We start from the raw sequence: 26601 nt of genomic DNA, 5'->3' as shown, positions 1-26601 counted from the left end.
ACAGTACATTCTAATGAGGATGAGAAAAATAAACTAGAGGAAGAGCATGATGCCATTTCTCAACTGTGTGGTAAAAGGGAACAAGGGGGTGAGTGAGATGAGCAGCACTGGGCGACTACTAATTTTAATAAATGGTCCAGAACTGGGGATGTAGCTCAGGGATGGACTGCAAATATAAGGTTCTAGTTCCAGCTCCTAGCAGTATAACTAAATAATTCCCAGGTATAATTAGTTCTGAATGGTGTAAGGAAGTGGGATAGGAGGACAGTGGCTCCTCAAATCTGTTCATGTCCTTAGCTAAGCTTAGGACATGAAAGGGAACATACATGATAGACTACAGACACAGCAAAACAGCCAGGTTGAGCGAGTGAAGTCCGGTAGTAGCGAGGGGCATCACGTCCTAGACCTTATCTTTTAACAACTGCAATAACCTACCATTCCCACTTACACAGATTTGTTTATCATCCATTAGCCTCCTTATCTACATATCAATCACTAAGAATAAATAACGCAGTCATGGTGTTGTACACCTCTTACCCTTTGAGGCAGCGGCAGGTAGGTTTCAAGTTCCAGGCTATCCTGGGCTACATAATGAAGGCCTATCTCAAAACAACAAAAAGACATAACAATAATGTCAATGCCACATGGCACACAAAAACTGTATGTTTTTTAGGTTTCAAAATAAAAATCCTTTTCTCAAAGTAATTATCATAATCAGACTCTAAGGATAGCATAGAGGTATTTGTATTCCTGGCACATTTAAAATAATCTATGATGACAACTTAAATATACTATGTTCTAGCAGGGAGTTCAAGAATAAATGAGTAAAATAAGTACCAATCTATAAAGTATGATGGAACCGAATGACTTAAGAAATCTGAGTTCTAACTGGTCCATTAAAAAAATGTTTTAATGTCTGGTTAATAATCCTGGGCAAATCAAGACCTTTCTAGGTCTCAGTTTTCCTATTTTTAAAAGGGAAGAAATTAAAGCGCTGACTTCTGGGTCCTTTTCATTCCCAAACTATCATTTGGAATACATTTATCAGACTGTGGTCTAAATCAAAAGATAAAGGTTCTCAGGGTATAAAGGTAACTATCCATGATAGCACCTATGACCACACCAAATTATAAAGACCTTAGGCTAGATCTGTAACTAAGCAATGGCATCAGTCATTACTGCACTGTCCTTTCTGGACAAGAAGGGCTTTGCAGAACAGTTATGGCTTCATCTCAGCCTGACAAAAGCCAGCAAAGCAGCCTGGGTTGAGTGAGCAAAGTGTGGGGACAGTTAGAGGTATCACATCTCAGATGTAAATTAACAATTGCACATGGCCAACTACCTCCACTTAACACAGATGTGTTTATTATCATGAGCTTCTGTAGCCACATATCAGTCATTAAGACAACAGGAAAGTTTGGTCATACTGTTGTAAGCCCCTCATCATTTGAACACATGAGCATTTGAACAGTGAGCTCTCTGTGTCTGTCTCTCCTCTCCATCCTCATCTCACAACCACCACCCCTCATTCCAGGCCTCATTAATCCTAGCCTTTACCACAGCAGACTCCACTCAACCTAAGTTTCTTCTGACTCCAAGTCATCCTGCAAACCATCTTGCTCCAGGTATAAACACACTGATGATGCCCCATTAAATCTAAACTCCCTATTAAGAAAGCTAAGGCCTTTCATAGGCTGATCCCAATCTGGCTTTGCACCCTAAAACTCTTTAACATCATTCATGCTCCTTGCACACTAAACCCAATAGTTGTTCTTTATGTGTCTGTTTTTATGCTTCCTTTCCTCTCAGAAGCTGAAGCAGTAGGCACTGCTAGCTTTCTGCACAAAACCCACTCTTCCCATCTTCTACATGAAAAAGCCAAATTTTGTTCTGGTAGCTCCCCTACAAGATCTGGCCCATCTCTCTCCCTCGATACATCAAAAACAGTATGCAGCCAGTTCTAACCAATAAAACACAAGAAAGAATTCAGTGAAGGCTCCAAGAAAATGCTTTGATGTCCTCTTCTAGCTGGCCACTGTCATATGTGGAACAGCAGCAACCATCCTACAGACATAAGGGCACACAAGTAACACCAGAGCCACTAAATCAAGCATGGCGAGTAAAGGAAAAAAAAACAGGTTCTCAGTGCAGTCACAACTGCCAATGGGATGATCTTTATAACGGTCAAATGTTTCTGATTAGGAGTTTTCTGTCACTTTCCACACCTGCATCCATCAGCTTTCTCTCAGACACCCTCTGTCACCTTCTAGAAGTTCTTCCTGACAGTTTCTGAAGTGAGCTTCCTTGAGAGTCTACTGTACATATTAATTTTTGCATACTTCATTGCTTACATTACAAATTATAACAAGCATTTTTACATTTATATTTTCTACTTGGCTATGGGATCACAAGGCATGGATCTTTTTTCTACCGTGTCTCTAACTTGTACCTTTTATCTAACTCACATGCTCACATTTCTAACTAGTATTTAACAGCTCCGTCAATAGATGTAAAACTGGCACCTAGGATAAAGGATCCCCTTTCCAATGCCAGCAAATGGCACCAGCTCATCTATGGCTCCAGTAATACTAACTCTACTCATTCCCCACTTGTCATAGAAAATCCAAGAGAAAGTACTGTTGGGAAAACTATACCCTGAACTTCACTCTTTCTTTCTTACAGACCTTCAGCGCTATTCGCTTAGTTTGTGCCATGTTGGCACTTGCTTGTCACAATCCTAAGTGGTATTTCTTTCACTCTTACACACACTCCACAGATTCCCTTTGTAAATCAAAAGAGCAAATGTCAGAACAAAATTCAACTCTTGTCTCTCCTGCACTCTGAAACCTTTCAATGTTTCTATTCTCAGACTCTCACTATCTCTAGCAATTACTAGCTGTAATCTCCAAGCATGCCCATTTCATCTATTTGAGGGTTTCTATACAATGTCCTTTATGTGGCCATCTGGCTGCCTCCCCGTCATAATTCAAGTTTTAGTTCAAACCGATTCTTAAAAGGCCTCACTAATCAGTGTCCTTCAGGAGGCTAGCACGTCCCACCAGGTACACAACACAAAACCATCCTGAAGGCACTTGTGTGCCCACTTCTGAAATGACTGCATTCTCAATTTACATTCTCTACCTCTCACTGGCAAGCAAGTTCCCTGAATAAGAGTTGCTTCAGTCATGTTCATTTTTATATGGATGCTGCCTAAAATATACAGGGTTCAATAAACATTTCTTGATAGATATATTCTTATTATGTCTTTGAATCCATAGTAGTCAGTACTCCAGAAGGGCACAATAATTGGTGAATGAAAGCTGTCTGCTAACTGGAAGCTTTCATATTATGGTCCTTTCAAGTTCAATAAAAGATATAAATGGTCCCAAAGCTAAATCCATACTTACGACTGAGCACTGGCTAGTTGAGGATGATTCATTCTTCTCTGGTAGCAGCAATAATGATCTTATATTTTCATTGTCTGTATAATCCACAGGACGTACACCAAATATGTTACTGGTAAAACAAGTACAGATGTGTTTACGTAAATAAAATGTATAACTGCCTTCTTAACAAATAGATGTACTTCCACAACCAGTTTTCAACATCCTTAATAACACACGATTGTAACTGTAGTGACTCGGAGCTCACTTAGTCATGAGGATCTACTATCAGTGAGGAAACAAAGAAGGAACCCGGCCCACCTCCATCCTCTAGGGACTTAGCCTCCTGCTGAGGGCCCAGGGTCCCCTAGTTCTTTCCTGCAGTCCCTTTCACCCTTCTCTTCCTCTGTGATGCCACCAACCCACAGAACCACTCTACCAGAGATCCCCAGTGTCCACAGCCAAACACATATAGCTGGGACTCAGAACGTCCTTCCAGTCGATTCCCATCCACTAGGGACTTGACCTCTTAATGTGGACCCAAGGTCTCCCAAGTTCTCTAAACAATGAAAAGACAGCAAGGACAAACAGATAAGGAAGAAGTCAAAGTATCCTTATAGTCTCTTAGAACTGTGACCCTACCATAGTGATACTGGGAGACTTGAATACCCACTCTTGTCAATGGACAGGTCATATATTCTCACTCAGGACAATAGACAGACAAAACTAATGCTGTAGTTAATAACATCATAAGTAAAATGAACATAGATGACATTTATAGAATATTCTACCCAAACACTAAAGAATATACTTTCTTCTCATCAGCCCACAAACTTTCTCCAAAATTGACCACAAATAAACCTTAACAGACAAAAGAAAGTTTAAATAACACTCTGTACCCTATCTGATCACCATGGGTTAAACCTGGGTATCAACCTAGAAACCACAAAAAGTATACAAACTCTTGGAAGCTGAACAACTCCCTACAAATGGAAAAAAAATGGATCAAGACTAAAATCAAGAAGGAAATTTTATGACTGGATGAAAATGAAAACACAACACCCAAACCAATAGGACACAAGGGCAGTACAAAGAGGCAGGTTCACAGCACTAAAAGCCTATATCACAAATTTGAAGAGATCTTATACTGGAAATTTAGCAACACACCTGAAAGCTCCAGAACAACAAGAAGTTAACACCATAAGAATAGAGGGAAAGGAATAATTAAGTCCACGACTGAAGTCAATGAAATAGAAACAACAACAAATACGAAGAATCAATTAAGTAAAAATTGACTGGTAGGGAGGTAGGGAGACTCTGGGAGGAACTGGGGAAGGGGAAATAATATGATCAAATATATTCTCTAAAAATATTTTAAATTAAAATTTAATTTTAATGGAAATTTTCATTTTGAAACCAATAATTATAAGGAGTATCTTTAACCGAATATAACTTACATGTGAACTTTTCACAATTCTGTATTCTTTGTATTCATATTTTATTTCCTAATATTTCATAGTCATTAATCACCAGAGGTGAGATGCTTTCATGTGCAAACATAAATCCAATTTACTAGAGCTATTACAGATGCTATTGTCTATATATAAACAAATACAAATTTACATATAGCCATAGGAAAGTCATTGGGAAGCACTATGAGGAAAACTGTATCACAGAACAAACACTAAAATAATGGATAGGTTACTTTTATATACTATCATTGTATATGTGGGGGGGTTTGCATATGTGTATGTATTCTAAATAAATCATGGCCACTGTAAAGCTAACTACTGTGATTCAGAGAACAGCCTGATGCAGATTTCTGAATGCATACATCTTTACAAATCACAGCGTGCTATACTAGAAGAAATTTCAAAGATGAAAGTACGACCCCATCATTTCACAGAGTATAAAGCAGCAACAGGTTTTAATGATCTATTTAGGTGACATTTGCCTTGTATTCTCAGTAACATTCAATATAGCCCATGCTTAACAAGTCCATTGTAAATAATTTGTTAAAGTTACAACACATGGTCAACCATCCCTCTTCTTTATAATTTAAGAACATTTCAAAATATATTTTAATATACCATACTGTGGTATTAAACTTTCAAAATGAAGTTATCTTTTGTAAACTCTTACAGTTTTTAAGAATATGGTATATATATATTCCATTAAAGTTCATGAGGGCTGGGTATATAGCTCTGGGTTCAGTGCTTGTCAAACATGCACAGTACTCAAGCACTGAAAACAAAAGTGAAAACACGGTGTGTTAAATGAGATACAAAAAATATTAACAAGGTACTATACTAATCTTATAACTTTGAGTGTGTAAAAAATGTCTTAAAGGAAAAAGAATGAAACATTAAGGGAAGAAGGAAAGTGTCAACTTTGTTTGAGGAGTCACAGAAGTCACACACATTACGATCTAAGCCTCTCCGAGTCAACGACCTTAGAGAAAGCTATTATAATGTCATCTTGGGAAAAGAGAGCTAGTGGATTAAGATAAGAAATGAGCCACAGCAAATCTCTCATGACAGTATTCATGACAACAGGCTCAATTGCTGTCTTCTTTCAACGGTACTGACTAAACAGTGATAAGGCTGCATTTTCAGGTTACCCTTTAGGCCCAGGTCCACACCATTCTTTCTCCAGTCAAGGTAAAAAGCAACTGCATTTTAGGTTCCTGATTTACAACAATGTGGCACGAGCCATTATTTACAGTTAGAGTAAGTAATGTCAAAGCATTGCAAAAGGATCTCATCCATTCTACTGGAGACTTCCCAATTTCATATTCAAATCCATATTGCTTATATACCAACTATATGCCTCCTCATAGACATATGCTATAAATGACAACCACAAAATAGAAGCCTGATTTGAAGAATCAAGATTTTACTTTTTTTTTTTTTTTTTTTTGGTTTTACGAGACAGGGTTTCTCTGTATTGTTTTGGAGGCTGTCGGTCCAGCCTGGCCTCGAACTCACAGAGATCCGCCTGCCTCTGCCTCCCGAGTGCTGGGATTAAAGGCGTGCACCACCACTGCCCAGCTAAGATTATAATTCTTAAACCAACTGCAAAAATGGATAAACAAAGTCATAGTATATGTTTTTACTTAAAATATGTATATGCTCTAACACATGAGGACTTTCTAACAAGTACAAGGAGATTTCAGACCTCAGAGAAAAACCTTAGTCAAGTGAATTTAACACACTAACTGATGACATGAGCATAGTTATTTACAATGGCAGAGGTAAAAATCCCCTATGACAACATGAAAAAATGCCAAATGAAAGTACTCCGCAACATATCATCACCATAGTGTGACTATGGCAGACTTCCACATGAATAAATGGTCTGGAGCAATCAAATTCTGAAGAATTTCTTCACAAACTGCCTAGTAGTTTTATTAGATATTTATTATCTACAGATACCACACTGGAAAGGTTAAGCCCAGTCCCGCTGCATAGAAGACATGGCCTACTGCACTGTCATAATTTTACATTTGTTGTCATCAACAGAAATACGGAAACAGACACAGGTTTACCAGCAGAAACTTAACCATAGCAAGCAAACATGAGCTATATTCCACTCTTCTTATGTGGACACATACAAAATGTGCTCTTTCCAAAATATATGGATGGATTAACACAGGTTATAGGCATAGTATGAAAACTCAATTTAAATATTCACATTATTTATTCCCTTTGTGTAAAGTAGATATCTGAAGGAAAAGAAACAAAGTGCTGCATACCCTAGTCATTAACACTGTGACTGCTAATCAGAACAGAGGCAAATTAGTTATCTTCCATCATTGTAGAAGGACATATTAACTCAAAATAGACATAATTTATTATTTTATTGGAAAGGACAAGGAGCTTGCACAATGACTCTTTTCCCAAATATAAACACAGCGTTCTCTATTGTCTGGCATGACACATAAGTCTTAACACTCACATCAAGTATCTAGAATAGAGTGTACTAAACTTTCCCTTCTCCACACACCACTGAAAGCAAATACTAACTCAATAAATAAATATGAAACTGATCAAGTATATATCAAAGGTAAGTAATGGGATAAAATGGAGGTAAAGAATATACATTGGTAAATGAAATGGCCCTGGGCCAAGACTGGAAAGTGGCATTTGGTAGATGAATGTGAAAAGCCTGAGGAGGAAATAAGCAATATGGCTGCTGAAATGTATGCACCAGATGGAAAAAAGCCTTCTACTTCTAGGGAGCTGAACTCTTATCAGACAGAAGGCAATGAACATTAGAGAAAGAGACACAACTGTGAAAATGTAAAAGCAAGTGTGTCTGGGTCAGTGGAATAATTAAGATATTTCTAGAATACAGGTTCCTGACAATGTACTAACAACTGCCACATGTGTTACCTCTAACCATTCCTTATATCAAAGAAAATCTCCTAAAAGACAGTGAACTCCAAGAAACAGCATATAGTTAATATTCTTCATGCATTAGAAATCCTTCTAAAAGCGCTGTTTTCCTGGTTACTGAAGCATATCATATGATCACTGACCAAAAAAAATCCTATCCTTTTTATTAATTTTGTCTATTGGTTTATAGCACAGTATATTAGCAGATTTTCCTATTTCATTTTCTCTAGTACATGCCTTCCCCTACTGACTGCCCTGTGATTTTACTTTTAGAGCTTGATTTTTTTTTTCTTAGACTCATTTATTTGTGTGTGTGTCTGTGTGAAGACCAGAGGACAAGTGGCAAGAATTGGACTTTTCCTTCCTATACCTGGGCCCCATGGATGGATGGAAATCATACCAATCAGGCCTAGAGGCGAGTGCCTTTCCTCTGTGCCACTAGCCATTTTATTGGCCCTTTTCCTTACTTTTGTTTGGTTTTCAGTTTCATGAGACAAGGTTTCACGGTGTAGTCTAGCCTTGGTTGACCTAAAACTCACAGACATCAGCCTCCCTCTGCTTCCCAAGTGATAGGATTAAAGGTATGAGCCGCCATGCCAGGCTCCTTTTGGAATTTAAATCATAGTTCAGAAAATACATTTCATTTAATTTTTTTTTTTTTTTTTTTTTTTGGTTTTTCGAGACAGGGTTTCTCTGTGGCTTTGGAGGCTGTCCTGGAACTCACTTTGTAGACCAGGCTGGTCTCGAACTCACAGAGATCCGCCTGCCTCTGCCTCCCGAGTGCTGGGATTAAAGGCGTGCGCCACCAACGCCCGGCTCATTTAAAATTTTTAAAGACAAAGATAAGGATTTTACATTTTCCAACTTTCTCAGAAGATCTGAGAGTTCCTAAATTACTGTGTTTTGCTAACTAATAAGTAGTAAACAAACAAACAAAAAGTCCTGGAAAATCAGTACCACTGAAATACTGACTAATAGACTGTATGAAAACAAATAGCACATGTGTCTATGTGATATAATAAGCAATCATTTCTGCAGTTTACACACAAAGAGTATGTGTATACACGCATAGAGGTGATAACCACTGCTATGTAATCAGCTTGAAAAATATTCAACAAGGTGGGTTTTCCCTCTCTTTTAGGCACTAAGGAACCAATGTAGTTTGCATCTTGACAGAATTCAATGAAAAGCACACTGGGAGAACTTGTAAGTCTAGTGAAAACTTCCAAAGCTAGAAAGGGGAACAGAGGCAGAATAGGAGTACTCCAAGCAGAGAGAAGGATGTGTGGGTACTGTGTGATAGTCTGGCAAATCTGCAATCCTGAAAATGACGAGAGGAGGGAGAAAACAGATAAAGAAACGGGGGTGAGGTAGAGCACACTTGTGTATCACAGGATATAAGGGATTTGAGAAGCTGGAGCTATGCCCTGATTATGAAACAAAAAGAGATAGTGTTAAAGGGTAGATGTTTCTCCTATCGCAACAAGACCCTGAAGAGTTCTCTAAGCAGGTGTGAGCAAGAGGAATGGCATGGTCGTGCATGATAGCTAGGAGCCAGGTTACAGAGGAACACTGCCCTAATTCAAGTTTTGGGTCTAGGATCATTGTGTGGCCTTACAAAAACTACTTCAACCTCTAGTGCCTGTTTGCCACCTGTAAAATGGGATTGATACAGCTTGCTTTCTAAGACTATTAGGAAGACCAAATGAATTAATACATCAAAAGTCCTTAAGATGGTGCCTAGCAGACAGTACCAGTACAGTGACGGCAAACACTGCTGAATTTGCTCTGTTGGGAGACTACAGAATAAAAAAAAAGAATAAGAAACCATGGTAGGTTATGCCTGAAGTGCTAATCGTATCATAGTTTCCTCCACTTGATGATACATCACATGATCAATAAGGGAAAATATATCAAGCATGCTTTTTTACTGAATATAAGAAATGTTCATTTCTCTGTACGGTACCATCTAAAGATAAAAGAGTATGAGACAGGAACTGAAAACCCTTTTCTTGGCCAGGATTCTTTCTTACCATCAAGACTGATTACAAAGATGAGTTTCATTTCTTGAAGGGTTAAGCTGAGGTGTCCAATGCTTCAGTTATACCCCAAAGACAGTGTTCAGACAACAACAATAAAATTCTTTAATGTCCTTTCCCATACAGGAGTGACATAGTAGACACCTACCTACAGCTGTGCCTTGAATCAGCTGTAGCAACAGGAAAAAGTAAGGATGAGCAAACAAAAATTTATGTCTGCACGTGCAGATCATCCAACATGCAAAAACATAAGCTAGGCACTTTAACAAAACTAAACCTACAGGGCATGACAGAATGTCAAGAGAGTCAATGAATGGAATGCTTTATGAACAACTATAAAACTGCATTCACAAAGACTTAATTTTTCATATCACTTTGCTTGCTGTGAGCAGGCAAAAGCACAATCTCTCAAAAGAGCAACATACTTTTGAATGCCATAAAACAGTTACCTTTTCTGTAGAGGATTCATTCTGTTAAAAATTTACTAAGGCAGGAAGACAATTAATAGGTCCATTGGTCCATATAATAGTTTTCTACTTGAGAATGCAATGTCCATTCAAGGAAAAGTTCTCAACAGCAGACTAAGCACTGGTTCCACATTTGAAAAGGAGGGATAGCATGCCTTCCTCACAACACATTCCAAACAGTTCTAAGGTGACAGCACGAATTCAAAGGATAAATCTACCCAATTAACCTTTATCCAACATCAATCTCAACTTCTGTTCCCAAATACATCCTCCTCCCCAACTGTCCTACCCGTACCAGCCACCTGACCAACGCAGGAGGCACTGGACACATGTGCTATTTAAATTTTAATAAAAATTTAGCACCTCTAAAGACTGTTTTGGAGTAGTGGTTTCCAAGTGTCTGTAAGATATAGATGGATACTGGCTCATCAACAGCAGACACTGACACTTAAACATTTTCTTTAATGTGAAAAGGTTTATCAGACAGTGCTTAACTGTGTCTAATTGTGTCACTTTGCCAAGGCAGGCCACTTATTACAAAATGGCAGGCACCTGATCTCTGAGAAAGCACCTGTGAAGGCAGACTCATTCCCTGCCCCATGCCTACTCCTTGTATATTAACGAGTCTTCACAGTACAGTGAAGAATCATGGTGTACAAACCACAAGACAGGCTCTGTGTTTTGGCTCATTAATCCTCACTATGCTCTAAAGAAATAGAAAAGCAGCAGGCAGCACCCATGTTTTATAGGTGAGGACACCAAAGCACAGAAATTAACCTGCCTGCGGCTATAAAGTCAATAATAGAGTCACAAATAAAAGCTGGATTCCCTAACACCATGACCAGTGCTCCATTCATTAAAGTAGTCAGGGCTGATTTAAGAACCCTGGGTGGAAACTACAGGTTTCACCTGACCCAAGCAACCATTTGCTTTATCAAATGGCTTACCACACCCACAGGAGGGTCATATTTGTATGGTATTCACATAGTTATATATTACCTCTATGAGATTCCTGTATACAAATACATACGGACAGAAAAACAAAACACGCACACACAAACACACACACACACTCACATTTTCCCCCAGAATTTAACCCAAATGCCTTACAATTTGTGATGGGAAACAAAGAAGGACTGACATACTTAATGAAGTTAGAAGCACCAGGTTATGTTATATTCTTCATTAGTGATTTATTTTTCAACTGTTAAGTGGCTACCTATTAAAATTTACAAGTCAAAAGACCTACATGGTGTGGTTCTTACATATCTTTCTACTAAGGGGGAGGCTACCGTTGGACTCTTTTGAAGTCTACAAATGCAATGAGGGCAGAGAAGCAATTTTTGCATTTTCATTTCAACTACCTAATTAACTGAAGAGTAAAATAACATATAGGGAGACAAGAGCCAAGTTCCAGATTAAAGATATAAAATTCTGCATACGACATTTGTTTGTGATACTCTTGACAATAGCAGTTTTAAGATGCAGCCGCCAGCATTCACTGATGCTCCTCTGTGCCCTGACACTGCAAAACAATTTGCTCAGAGTCTCATTTGAATAATGTGAAAAATCTGGGAGAAAATTCAACTGCACTTGCCCAATATCTGAATTCTTATACACTTTAACTTTTGTTGAACTAATATGCAGAAAGAGCTAACAGAATATTTAAAATGAGTCTAAAGTATTAAGTACCACAAAAATTAAATATCTAATTTGTATTAAGTATAAAATATTAAGTAGCATCTAATTTTTATTAAGTATGATTCAATCCACAAGATATAAACCACTAAGTGAATCTGTCTATGAAACAAGGGTTTCTAAATGAAATTGATATTGTTTCTGCAGAGAAGAAATCTCCTTCAAATGCATGAGTTTTGAAAAAGAAAGCATGAGCGTTGACTCTAACATGCATGCTGATTACCACATCTAACTTTACCTGTAGAAGATGAGAGACCAGAATGCCAACTTGAGTAGTTATTGCTTCAGTACATTCCTTCATGCAAGAACATAAATCCATTCAGAAAATTGTAGGCAACTACTTACACAGCATTCCTGGAGGCGCCATTGGACAGTAACACCCTGACTATATCCACATGGCCATTCTTGGCTGCATCGTGCAATGGTGTGTCATTCTGATAGCCTGTGGTATTCACCAAAGCATTATGCTGGAGCAGCAATTCCACTACCTTCAGGTGCCCATGACTGCAGGCTTCATGCTAATAAAAAATCAGTTTTAGAGGGATAGTAAAGAGGATGGAAGGAAAAAGTGAATTAATAAATATACTTTAGAAAAATTACTGATAACAATAAATCAATAAAGTTATTCTTATATAACTACCATCAAACCTTAGGCTGTTGACAAAGTCAAAGCCACTAATCGTCATTTTCATGGTAAAAAGTACACAGTGATGAAAATATGTGTACTTCATGAGAAAGGACAAGTCTTTGATCACATGCTTTTCTTTTTAAAATGTGCTTTAAAGCAACTACAGCTGTGAAATTTTTCTACAATAATTTTACAACGCTAGAAAAAAAACTCTTAATGTGCAACAACCAGACCACATACAGAGCTGGAATGCTCCAAGCCTGAGGAGAATTGAGTGCTTCGAACCACGTACCAACTCAAACTGTACATCAACATTCACACATAATCACCCAGCAAAGTGACATCTAGGACGATTTACAAGACATGTTCTCTTTGCTGATGGACACTACCGGGTATCTGGTGCCAGTGACAACAGACGTAACAAGGGGGTGGCTTTCAAATGTCCTTTCTGAATAGACAAAAATGATGGGATTAGTAACAAAGGAAAGAGCAAGAGAGTTAGGAAAGACTAAGACAGCCAACCTTCCTAACTGATGTTAGCTAGCCTGTGACACACGATGAACTGAATCCTGATTAAGCCCTCTTGGCTTAAGAATTTGTCAAGAAGTCATTTTATATATGCTACACACTTATTTTAACACATATAAATATTACATATTTATATATTATACCTTTAAGCCATTTTTTGTACCTGGCCTAATGAGTTTCAATTCTCTGCTGAAACTCTAGTTTACAAGATAAAGGCACCCACCTCCCTTGTGGATGCTTTGGGGCTACATTATAATCCAATGCTTACTGTCTTCATTAGTCCATGTTAAAAGTGGTTCCAAATGTGTTTTCCAATCTTTTTTCAGACTTTTCTTCCCATTGCAATTGATGACAGCAATAATGAACAGACTTTTTAAATGTTTACGAGAGTCTTCTACTGCTACTGCCACTTCCTCAACTCACAAATGGCTAAAATAAGAAAGAGGCCAAGATCCAAGTACTCGCTGGCCATCACATTCCATCCTTCCAACTACTCTGTTCATGAAACCAAAAATCTCTCTGGTTCTAGTGGCATGCATGGGCAATGAAGCCTGATGTCCACTGTAGGTAGCAGTTACCACCACACATGAGCTGACTTCCAACAATGCAGTGAAACTGTACTCCTATATCTAAAAGTACTCAAAAGGTAGTCAATTACTTTCCTGTCACAACTGAAACAGCTAGATGAAAAATAACTTTCTTTTCATACTTGGTCAAAACATAAATTCTTCAGACTAAAGAGTGTAGGTGGCAAAGCATGATATATGAACAACCACGAAACCATAAACTAGAGCCATAAGCATAAAAAGGATGAAAAAACAAAGAGATCCACAACACAGCAAAGATACACAAAGGAAAACTACCAACGGTGTCCATCCAGCATGATCTTTAACATTGGGGTCGTTTCCATTTTGCAAGAGGTATTCAACAGAAGGTATATCTCCCTGGTAGAATAACGGGAAAAAAAATTAAAGGACATTAAAATATATCATGAATGAGATGAAGTTACTGAGTCTTTTTTTAAAGATTCTGTCTTCTTCAAGGTAAATGAATCTTTCCCTTACGCCATGACTGCTGCTCGTGAGTCAAGAAATATTATGTCTCTAAAATCCTGAGATGCCAAGTCATTTTGTCTGCACTTGAATATTACTAACAATCCATACTGAAAATTCAGTTCAAGAAAGAAAATGAAGACCTCTAGCCAGAGACTACCCTAAATTTCAAGTCATCATTTCATTTGTAAAAACATCATTTTGAACATATATGAAAATAATTTTTGAGCATCAAAATAAACAAAACTGTTTACAGCAAACAAGCTAGTCAATGAAACCAATGTTAAAACTGCCAAAAAGTCCTGCTTTATTGGTAGTTACTCAATTTACCCAAAGTCACTAATTTAGTTTATAGGCACCAAAGGTATCTTCATGGCAGAAGCAGGTGTTCTGTTTAAAATTCCAGGAAAGGGATTGAGAAAAACAGTCATACAACACACAAAATTGGCATTACTTTTTTATTTTCTGCTATGGAACTAAACAACTACCCATTATCAATTAACTGAATGGTAGAAAATGCAGTTTCCATCAAATCCATACTATTCCTTATATATTTTTCTCACTAGCTGAACAGTTTTCTATCTTTCTCATTTCTCATAGACCAGCAATCTAGAGATCCATATAGTAACTTTTCAACAATGGCTCACTGACACAGGGAAGGCAGAAGGAAGAGAGGAGAAATAATATAGCATCAGAGCCTGATTTCAATCTAGATGAACAAGATGTTGAAAATAAGAGTATTAAGATGAAATAAAGGATCAGCAGATAATATTCATTCTCCCTTCAAGCTATTAAGATCTTTTCAATTATTAAATGACATGAAAATTAAGTCTCCTTGCAGTTGGGCAATGGTGGCACATATCTTTAATCCCAGCACTAGGGAGGCAAAGCAGGGGAATCTCTGTGAGTTCGAGACCAGCCTGGTCTATAGAGCTAGTTCCAGGACAGCTAGGGCTACACAGAGAAACCCTGTCACCAAAAAAAAAAAAAAAAAAAAGATAAGAAAAGGGAGAGGGAGGGGGGGAGAGGGAAGGGGGAAGGGAGACAGGCAGGCAGTAAAGTAAGTCTCCTCCCAATTCTGAGCTTTCTGTATCCTGATATAGTTGGTCAATAAGATCCCCTCTGTTGCTATCCTTTAACAGAAGACAGCCTTGGCAAAGCAGACAAGGCTGAGAATTAGGCTTGCATTCTCTCTTCTCAAGCATGTCCTTTACCACTTTCTAACATTCCCAACCTTTCTATTCCTTTCCCCAGAAACACAATCTCCAACCTATACAACACTGCAGTCTCATTATCATATGCATTCCTTATTCAATGTGGGCAGAAGGCTCTAGCCTCGTTTGCCATAGTTGATTACCTATTTAATCAAAGTATTGGTCAACCCTCAAAGCCATTTTTAAAAAATCTCTAGCTATAAAAGGTATCATACCCTCTTAAAAGCAACACAAAGCTTTAGGAAAAGCTTTTATACAGTGGGATGAGTTTATGCAGCCACTAGAGCCACAAGAACTGGTTCTCTGCAATTCTGAGATTCTAAGCTCTGCAAACTAGGCAAGCACTTGGCCCTACTGATCTACATCTTCAGCCCCTAAAATTTCCTTTTCTTATTTCCATATTTGGGGCTACTTCTCAAGTAGAGAACATCTTCACATGGTAGCTAAAAGTGTTTTTGTTTTAATCCATGTGCAACATATATTAAAATGTTATAAATTAACCAAATGACTAAATTTTAATAGCCTAAAAGAAAGTTATAAATACATTTCAACTGAGTGAAATATTGAATATTTTGGAAATGGTCATACTACCAAAAGAGATTTCATAGACTCAATGTAATCCCCACCACAATTTCAATGACAATCTTCATTGAAATAAAAAATAAATAAAATAGGGGCTAGAGAAATATGTTTGTTCAGAGTGCCTACTGTTCTTGCAAAGAATGTAAGTTTGGTTCCCAGCAGCCACATCAGGAAGTTCACAACTGCCTACAGCTCTAGCCCCAGGTAAGCGGATGCCCTCCCTTCTTCTGGCCTCTTCAGGAACCTGCACTCACATGCACCACCACTACCACTAAGTCTCACACACAAACACATGCACACACACATGCACGCAAGCAAACCTTGCTTTAAAAGGAATAGGAAAAAAAAAATCCTAAAATTCATATGGAGCCAGTAAAGACTAAGGAGATCCAAACAATCCTGAGCAAAATCCCAACCAAGGCAGACAGATAGGCCTGAGCTGTGTAAAAGTTCAGCATGAGCCAGAGTGTAAGTGAGCCAGTAAGCAGCATTCATTCCTCCATGATTTCTGCCATCAACCAAGGACAGACCCAGAGGGTAAGTAGAAACAAACTGTTTCCTAGCCTGAGCTGCTTTTGGTTATGCTTTTCACAGCAAAAGGAAAGACATTGGAACACGAAGAAACAGCTGACGTAATGTTAGATACTGTATGAAATGTCATTATGAAATTCATGACTATGTATAATGGATATATGGGGGGGGGAAGACTGCCCAGTTAGAAAATATTTGCCTCAAATACCTATGGTATAAAGTCCATACTTCCTGTGCAAGTTAACACAATTTAGCCACTTTTGTTTCACACTCAAGTTCCAAATGAATTTAGGAAGCCCTACCAACATAAAATTTGAATTGTTTAAATTTCCCTGAATACTGTATATATGAATTGCCAGGACCACATCTACCCTACCTTCAACAAGAAAGCATCCAAAAAGTGTACACACACACAAAGTGTACACACACACAAATTCTCAAAACTTCTTCTCCTTTAATTCTTTATTAACAAACAAACAAACCAGACAAAACAGAATAACCTAAGAAGCCAAGAAAACACTAGAAACAAGGGAGAAACAGAAGCCACATGTGAAAGTCCAATAGGAAATGAGTGGCAGTGTTAGAGACACGAGCAGACTATTTCCTAGACGCCCCACTTTGCTTTCATGTCACTTTTGAGTATCATCAAAGGGAGGCCTTCTATTAATAGTATACCCCTAAAACATACCACTGATTAGCAAACTGCTGCTTTTTAGACCTTAGCTGCTTTCTCCTCCCTAATACTTTAAAGTTTGTCTTATTTTCATCTTTTCTACTTCATGTAAATTTAATGTCATGCACATAAATAAAATTATGATAATTAGGAAGGGTCCACAGTAACTGGATAGGTTGCACCAATACAAAGTTTCCAGGAAATAAATTAACTTCTGCTTCTGGTCACTTTAAATTACTTTCTTCTCTAACAGAATTATTATTTTTTTTAAGTAGAAGCACTCTCTCACTCCTTACAACTTAAAAGAATAATTGTGATTTCCTTAAAGCCCTGGAAAGAAAAATCATCTGAGGAAAGTATTTATGAAAACTTAGAAGAAATCTTAAATGCTTTGGTATTTTCAAGTGATACTTTAAAGGCACAAAAAAAAAAAGAAGTGTGTGCCCAAGTCAATTTATGTCTCTGCAACTTTGCAATAAAAGGAAAGATTCTTTATGTCTCACATACTGTGAATATGTGCAATTCCAGCAATATAAAGTAACTCTCCATAAGCATGCAAACAATTCATTTTTCCTATTAGAAGACTGGCTCTTCAAAAACACCACTAAGAAACAAATCTTCATAAAAACTATAGCACATTACAATTAAGTACAATAAAAATTATTTACCCATTGTACTTAACATTTTCCAGCTAATATAACTGGCTGAGCAGATAAAACTTTGCCCCATTCAGCAATTAGATGTCATTTTAAACAGAGAGAACAAAATGACCTTTGGGAATGGAGTTTTATAATATAGTAAACAGTTCTCTTGGTTCTTAGAATTCATGGAATAAAGTAATTTCATAAATAAATAATCCTGACAACTCAGCCATACAAAAAGCTACTAGTATTACAAAGGGAGAGATGGGTAGCAACTGAAGGAGCTGGACGCTGACTCCACATGGTACTCCAGAAATAAAATCTTCAACATACCACAAATCCCAGTTTGTTTGTATGCTTACTTGCTTGATGCTAGTATGAAGGAAACAAACAGGACTGCCTGGAAGTATAAGTTGCAAAGCCACACTCTAAAGCAGATCCTCTTAGTTTCTGTCTCCCTACCCAGAATTAGAATTCATTAGATTCTCAGCACCTTGCCTTCAAATTGCCATCTTAACATCTGTAACGTCTGCATGGCATCATGAAATATCAGCCTCTTAGATTCTCAGAAAACCGAACAAAGTACAATCAATCAATTTTGTGTTGCTTATTTTTGCAACACAGAAACAACTTGGAGGGAGAAAGGTTTATTTTTCCAAGTGGTTTTGGTTCATCATGGCAGAGTTAGCATAGAGCAATTCATATCAAGGCAACTAGGAGGCAGAGAAGTAGAAGTAACAGAAAAAAAGCAAGCCTGGAAAGGTACTCTCAGTGACCCACTTTCGCTAAACAGGCCCTGCGCTCCACAGTTCTATAGCCTCTCAGAAGTCGGTTTAAAGACTGACTTTCAAACAGTGTTCAGACTGAAAGACGATGGAGACATTTGAAGTTGGGTTAAATTCATTTTACATTGTGGTATGGCTACAAGCCTATGAGGGCCAAAGGGTGAAATGTGTGATGGTTTAAATGAAAATGTCTCCCATAGGCTCATATGTTTGCATGCTTAGTCCCGAGTTGATCAACTGTTTGTGGGAAGGTGTGTAATTCCTGGAGAAGATGTATCATTAGAGGTGGGATCTGAGGTTTCAAAAGACCATGCCTTTCTCTCCCACCTCTCTCCCTCCTCTTCCTTCCCTCCCTACTGTCTGTGGCTGAAGAAGTAAAGCTCTCAAGCTACTCCTCTAGCACCATGCCTGTCTGCTTCTAAACATGACCTCTGAAAGTGTAGGTGAGCCTCCAAATAAATGCCTTCTCTAAGAGTTATCAGATGTCTCTTCACAGCAATACAACAATAGCTAAGAAAGAAGCTGGTACCAGAAGTGGGGCAATTGGGGGGGGGGGATCTGTTTTCTGTCCTAGCTAGTCTTGAACTAGCTACATAATCCAGGTTGGCCTCAGTCTCCTGAATGCTAGAGTTGCAAGTGTGAACTAGCAGATCCAGCTCCAAAAAGACTAACAATCAAGATTAATCATCTCAAAAGTCCAATGAACTGACAAAACTGCACATCTACCTATATGCTGTGGGAAAAGTTAACAACCACAGCAGCAACCCTGGGAAGCCTTCCTTTTGGACTTGCATAAACCTGTTACTTCCCCTTCTTTATTTTGGGTGCTTTAAAGGTCATCAACTCTGAATTCCCTGTGCAAAATGAACTCATTTCCCTGCTCCTTGCTCCATTTTATGGTAGCTTTAACATTAAGGCCCATTCAAATCTTTTTCTGAAGATGAGCAGCTGAAGTAAGACAACAGAATTATAGTATTTGGTTTCCTCACATATCTAGACAATTGATTCTTGCTAAAATGAGTGATTTAAGGTGAGAACTAAATAAAAACTATTTCTAAAAAGAAAACTATGTTGATAAGCCCACTGATATTTTTTTCTTCCTAGATAATGTCTAACAAGTCAAACACAGAAGTTGAAAGCACAGTGACTTGGTAAGAGTGCTTGAGTGAGTCCCTGTGTTTGTTTCCCAGAATTGTAAAAACAAAAAAAAAAAAATCAAATACACATCCAGCTCATAATAAAAATTTTAAAAAGATGGTTAATGGTTTAAAAAACAATACAAATCAATTCATGTTTAAGTGTAATAAATCAATTAACTAATAATATCTGATAACTGGGCTGAAGAAAACAAAACAGGCAACTTTAATTTTCAAGCAAATGGTCTTATTGAGATAACTTACACAAAGCAATCATGAACACATCAATGAAGAAGTTTTTTTCGTATCCTACTGCGGCTATTTCATGCCTAGAACAACAGAATATAATCTACAGTTTGTGGGTAAGCCACCTGAAAGTGCCTGTCAGATTTTATTAGTTTATTTGTTGCTGTGGCTATTTCTGCTCTAGGGTGATTTCTGATACATACGATATAGTTCGTATAGTTGGATGGAGCATAATAATTATTCACTACCTATGTCTGGGAAGTACTAACAGCACAACAGTTTATGTATAGAGATGTTTTATAAATATGACAAGATGACCAAAAGACTAATGTTATAAGTCAGGCTTAGCAGAAATCACCTGAAACATAACCAGACATAAGTCCAAAAATTGGAGTTGTTCCAAGAGTATGGGATCCCTAGAGTACAGTTAATGGAAGGGTTCCCTTCCCCCAACCTCTCTCCACAATCTTCTACTTTGAGATCTTCATTGGACATGAAGAGAGAACAGGATTTCCACCCCTTCCTCATTCCCTCTCTTGCGTCTCAATGATGAGATGAGCAGCTTTGTTCCACAAAACACATCTACCATGACAAATTCAAAGCAGCACAACCTATTGGGTATGGACAGAAACTTATAACACTGTGAAATAAATTAAATCTTTTCTCTTATTATCTCAAGTATTTGTTATAGTAATAGCAAACTAATATGGTCTCATTCCAAGATTTAGTTCAGAGTAGGCAGCCTACCTTAATAGAAGCAATATGAAGCAGAGTCTCTCCTCTGTGATTTCTTTTCCTGGCCGTAATACTGGGTGACAGCTTCACTGTGGAAGGCTTTGACATCATTTGTCTGTGAGTTGAATTATTCAGCAGAGGTGGGGGTGTGCCTGGTGAAAGGCTAAAGGAGTTATCTGACATGTTACTGTTTCTCCTGAGTGTGATATCAACTTGAAGCTGGTCTGAAGGCAGTGAAGAACAATCAACCAAGAGTATATTTTCTGCAAGCACTGTTGGTTTAATGACATCGCTGCTGGGGCACAGAATGTTGCTCTCACAATTCTTAGAAGCAGGATCAGGAGGCCTGCTCCAGTCTTTGTGATTTCCATTTTGCCCTACTGAACGAAGATCTTTTACACAGACCTTCTTCTCAGGAGTCTCCTCACTCTTGCTCACAGTGCCTGGAGATACTATATGCTCAGCCAATGGTAAAGAGACGTCAGTCAGTCTTCCAGAACATTCAGATTCTGCAACAGAACCACTAGCTAATAAGTCTATTTCACGATTTACCTGTGGACTTTCCATAACTGGTACTTCAGTACAGGAGTCAACCCTTTCCTCCTTCAGTTCCTCTTTAGAATCAAACCTACTATCTTCTGTTTCTGGCCTTGAATTCCCCTCCTGGTTGATTTCAGCTGAAGATTTCTTCTGCTTCTTTTTTGCAGATGTTCTAGAAGCTGTTTTAGCCCTCTTAGAAACAACTTCAGGGGGACTTGTGGAAACAAATTCATATATGGAGGCTTCCTGGGTTTTATCATCCTTTGCCTTTTGAGGCTGGGTTGGTACTGACACTTTATTCACAACATATCTAACCTTCTTACTTCGAGGACTAAACCACATTTTTACTGAATTCTTCTTGCTTTCTTCATTACCAAATGAACCTGTCCTAGATGTATTGTCTTTTGGATCTGATAGGGAAAAAAAGGAAAAGAAGCATGCTATGAGGATTAATTTCTCCAGTTTTACCTACTGATTAATATGGCTTTTAGTTCTCCTAATGACAGTCAACTTTTATTTCTCTACTGCTACACTACCTTTTTTTTTTTTGTTTTTTTTGTTTTTTTTGTTTTTCAAGACAGGGTTTCTCTGTGGCTTTGGAGGCTGTCCTGGAACTAGCTCTTTTAGACCAGGCTGGCCTCGAACTCACAGAGATCCGCCTGCCTCTGCCTCCCAAGTGTTGTGATTAAAGGCGTGTACCACCACCACCCGGCATACACTACCAATTTTTAAGTGCCTAGAATTGCTTTGTCTATAATTCACCTCCCATCTTATAAACACATCCACCAGGTAAAAATCACCCTAGGAAGGAAAGAATAAATGGAAAATACTGTGTTTTAATAAGTAAGTAATTTTTAGTTTTTAACCCTGCAAGACTGTCACATAGGATCCAGCCTAACAATAGCAGCATTTAGGCTATGCTCTAAAGCGGCTGCCACTTCTTCCTGGTGACAAGGGAGCACAGTAAACAGATAAGGCCCAGTACAAGCAAAACTATGTAAATGAATGAGGGTAGATTCCCCACAGCCATCAAAATAATTTGCTGAGCAATATATGGTCTGCACAATGTTCCTGAGATGGAATCTTGAAAATCAAAACAATGAGAATGAGGTTTCCATTCACAGAGAGACTACACATCTAAATTCAACAAGGTCTTTTCTCTTCAGTGATAAGTAGATTTTGAAACCCAGCCACTTCTGATACAATCTCCAGTCTAAAGAAAGGTCAAAATGAAATGTTACCAGGGATTACTTCTTAAGAAGCCCTCAGGATTACAAAGACTTAAAGGTTAATCCTCAAGTAGCCTGTGAAAAGTTGTATTGGGTTTTAATTTACTATTTTAAATGCGATGATGACATTTTCAACTAAAGAAACAGTCAAGTCTTGATTTCTCAGTGTTTATAATACTAATAAGAAGCAGAACTGGACAGCTAAAGGGAAATCAAAGTATGTGAGCGGTGATAACACATTCAATAGACTAAAAACCCCAAATCTAAAGAAAATACATTTCAACCTTAGCAGAATGTTTCCTAACCTATAAAGCAGCGAATGAGAGTACACACCATGCAATTTATATGTACACAATCATTTACTGGCTAAGATGACACCTTTGCTCAGGAATTTTAATTACTTCACTTGGTCTAACTAAGCAAGGAGAACCACAAATAATAACTGTAAATTCTGGACTTTATGCAGCATATTTAAGATAAAAAGCAAAACAACTCAGTTGCTACAACATAAATCATGTTATTAACAGCTACAACTGTTTTATGGATGAATGCGTCTAAGCTTGATAAATTATCATATTCATTTCAAGAAGAGAAACAATGGTCCTTCCTCTGCATAGCAAATTTCTTAATGATGACATTTAAAAGAATCTTATTCTCTGAATTTAAATATTTTAGAATATACTACAAATTATCAAGAAACGCAGACATATGTCTTACTAAGATGTTGCTTAGCCGTGCTTTCTTTTACTTAAAATTTAATAATAAGCATAGAAAAGAGAAGCAATTAGAAAATGTGATTTCACTATCATTAATCTATATCAAAGGATTGTAATGCTGTACATTGTGAGCTTTCCAAATCATTCTCTATTATAAGTTATACAACAGAAGTTGAGAAATCTCTGACTAGCTAGTTCCTTATTTAAGAAAAAATGAAAGCAAACACTCTGTTTACCATCTGTGTAACATTAACACCTTCACTGAAGAATAATTATTCTGTAAATTAAGATGTATTTAGGCCTATTTAAAATAACAACAGCAACATGGCTATCCAAACACTCCTCTCCGTCTGTTATAAAGTCACAGCATATATGAAACACTGTGTAATCACTTTAAAAGGACTAGCAGCATCTTTCCCTCAACTAGAGAAGGGAAATGCAAATTGTGATCCTATGAAAGCACAATCAAAGTTCTTTATTTTAATGTCACCAACACCAACACATTCCACAGAACTTTACCAGCACCTGCAAGGGCTGATTTAATACGATGGATTCAAAGGGAAAATAGAAACTTTAAATTTAACTCTATTAGTAGAAAATATATTGTTATAAAGAATAAGCTAAAATTATCCATAAATGGCCATCAGGAAAATATGACAACCTCTTCTCTTTAAAGTACACTGAACTGAAAAAAATTTGTTGAAATGTTTAGAAGCTCATCTTTGCACGCTTCCTATAAATCAGGGTTCTTCATCTCTAGTGTATCATATACTATGTCCATGATCTGACAAGTTCTCACCTTAATTATAATAATTGCATAGTTTGTAGTAAATGTAAGTAACAAGGTTCATTTGAAAGACAAATTATGAACTACAGGTTTTTTGTTTAAAGATCGAGCAAACATGAGAGCTGTTTAACCATTCTACTTAGTTCAGCATTTCAACATGTGATCATTTAACAGTAACAGAATTTTGGAGTTAGCTAAGGCTTCAGGAATCACTCAGTCTGATGTCGTTGTCTTAAGGTGAGATCATTTTCATACAAGAGCATTCTTACTTGTTCCAAATTCCTGGTTCCTTCTACCTATAAAACATTTCACTCCAAAAAGAGAGAGAGAGAGAGAGAGAGAGAGAGAGAGAGAGAGAGAGAGAGAGAGAGAGAGAGAGAGAGAGAGAGAGAGAGAGAGCAGGACATTGGTGGCTCACGCCTTTAATCCCAGTACTCGGGAGGTAGAGGCAGGAGGATCTGTGAGTTAGAGGCCAGCCTGGTCTACAGAGCAGAGTTCCAGGACAGCCTCCAAAACAATATAGAGAAACCCTGTTTGGAAAAAAAAAATTTCACCTTCTATCATTTAAATTTAGTTTTAAAAATACTTACTAGATACACTAGCACAGGTCCTCACTACCTATACTAAATGGACTATAAAAAAAACAAAGGAGCTACTGGAGAGGGGACTTAAAACTGAAACGCTCGCCAGAGCAGGCTTGTTTTGAGAAGACTTAGGGAAAAGTTGATAATGATAAAACTTAAAATAGAAACAAAATATGTACTATAAAAAGAAGTATACTCAGTAAATTTTTCTAACATTTCTGTGATTTCCTATCAAGGTAGCAAAGACACACTGCTGGTTTTGTTTTCTTCTTTTAGATTACTTACATGTGTGTGTGGAGGGGGGAGACAGAGAGACAGAGAGAGAGGAGAGGAGAGAGAGGAGAGAAGAGAGAGAGAGAGACAGAGAGAGAGAGAGAGAGAGAGAGAGAGAGAGAGAGAGAGAGAGAGAGAGAGAGAGAGAGAGAGAGAGAGTGCAGACATTCCTGGGCCTGTGTGTACAAGTGCTCACACCTGTACAGCAGGAAGGCCAGAGAAGGCTGTTAGATCTCTCAGAGCTGAAGTCACAGGTGCTTACAGCATGGTCAACTTGCAGTGTGAGCCGGGATGTAAACTCCAGTCCCACACTGCTGATTTCTATCCAACTTAATTCAACAAATTTAGCAAATACCTACCAAACAAACAAATGTTCAAAATAGGAAAACAATAGCATATTCTAAAAGAGCCCAGATACTATCCTAAACCTTGTTTGAAACTCGCTTTTTCCACTGTCCACAAAATACAAAAACTATTCTACGGTTCAAACACCTTTCACTACAGTAAAAATCTAGGAATGTCATTCCTTTTTTGTACCCCAAGGTGCCTAATACCCTAGTGAGCCACTGCAGATGGCATTTAGCTTACAAAGGCAAGACCACCCTCCTCCCATTTTAGCACCATTTAAACTGTCAAATTATGTATTTATGCATTAAACTGTGATATTTCCTCTGCTCTCTAAATCCACATGCAGAAAACATAACTAATACCTGGTACCCAAATGTAATCTTAATGAAAGTTTATATTAGACAGACTTCATACAAGATGAAGCTGCACTGCCATGAATGCCCTAAAGCAGTATGAGGACATGAGGTAACCATGATTACAAGTCAAGGGTCTCAGAGAGGACACTTCTGAAACTAAACTTCAAGCCTCCAGAACGGAGACACTTTCTTTTATTTAAGCCATCTGGTTTGTCGCTTGTTGTTATAGCATCTGCCTTAACTTAGCACATTATTGCACAGTATTAGAGAAGAATCAAGTTAAAATATGACAATCTCAAAGTAGAATCCCACATTTCAGTGCTTGGCCAATAATCTTAACAATCAGAAACAGCCATAAAAATCTAATGAAAGCAACTTTCAAAGACATATTGTTCCTACTGTCCAAGTAATTCAAGTGACTCATTGATTCTTCTCCATTCCCAACTCTGACATTGTCAAAGACCCATGGGCCAATATTGGGAATCACTACATCAATTTAAAGTACATATGAGGAATAGACAGAGGTTGATAAGATCAGATACACAATCTTTTCAACTTCCAAATACACACTTCATCACTGTTCTTAAGGAGGAAAAGTATTCAGATGAACTAATGACAACTCTTTTCCCAATGCAGTCTTTTTCTTTTTTTTCAGGATTTAATTTGATATATATATGCACACACATGAGTACAGGTGCCCACAGAAGTCAGAAATCAGATCCTCTGGAAACGGAGATATAGAAAGTGCCAACTAACTGACCTGAGTAGTAGAACTGAACTCATGTCCTCAGCAAGAGTAATACATACTCTTAACTGGTGAACCACCTCTCTAGGCCCCTTCAATACATTCTTTTTTATAATCTTGATTTTTCTTTTATTCTTTTTTATCATAATTACATCATTTCCCTTTTCTCCCTCCATCCCCTCCTAATTATTCTCCCACCCTGCTTTCTCTCAAATTCATGGCCAATTTTTCTTTGTTGTTGTGCACATACACACACAGTTGTTATTCATATAATAAACTATATACACA

The 26601-nt window shown here is 37.7% G+C and overlaps 1 protein-coding gene across 3 annotated transcripts in view; it reads right to left on the bottom strand.

Annotated features, from left to right (window-relative positions):
* The window catches only part of Bard1 (BRCA1 associated RING domain 1), a 66097-nt gene that overhangs the window by 23351 nt on the left and 16145 nt on the right, over positions 1-26601 (bottom strand). For 2 of the 3 annotated variants that reach the window (XM_005070529.4, XM_013113652.3), the window contains exons 4-7: positions 20748-21685; positions 14004-14084; positions 12330-12502; positions 3408-3516 (exon numbers count right to left, since the gene is read on the bottom strand). In XM_005070529.4, coding sequence (XP_005070586.1) covers positions 3408-3516; positions 12330-12502; positions 14004-14084; positions 20748-21685 — 1301 coding nt within the window. The remainder of the gene's footprint in view (positions 1-3407; positions 3517-12329; positions 12503-14003; positions 14085-20747; positions 21686-26601) is intronic. The other variant, XM_013113653.3, reaches the window with a different exon arrangement.

This window comes from Mesocricetus auratus, unplaced genomic scaffold (assembly GCF_017639785.1).
Source record: "Mesocricetus auratus isolate SY011 unplaced genomic scaffold, BCM_Maur_2.0 Super-Scaffold_100010, whole genome shotgun sequence".
NCBI classification, from domain to species: Eukaryota; Metazoa; Chordata; class Mammalia; order Rodentia; family Cricetidae; genus Mesocricetus; species Mesocricetus auratus.
The sequence above is the reverse complement of the archived record's forward strand: the minus strand, read 5'-3'. Positions and strand labels throughout refer to the sequence as shown.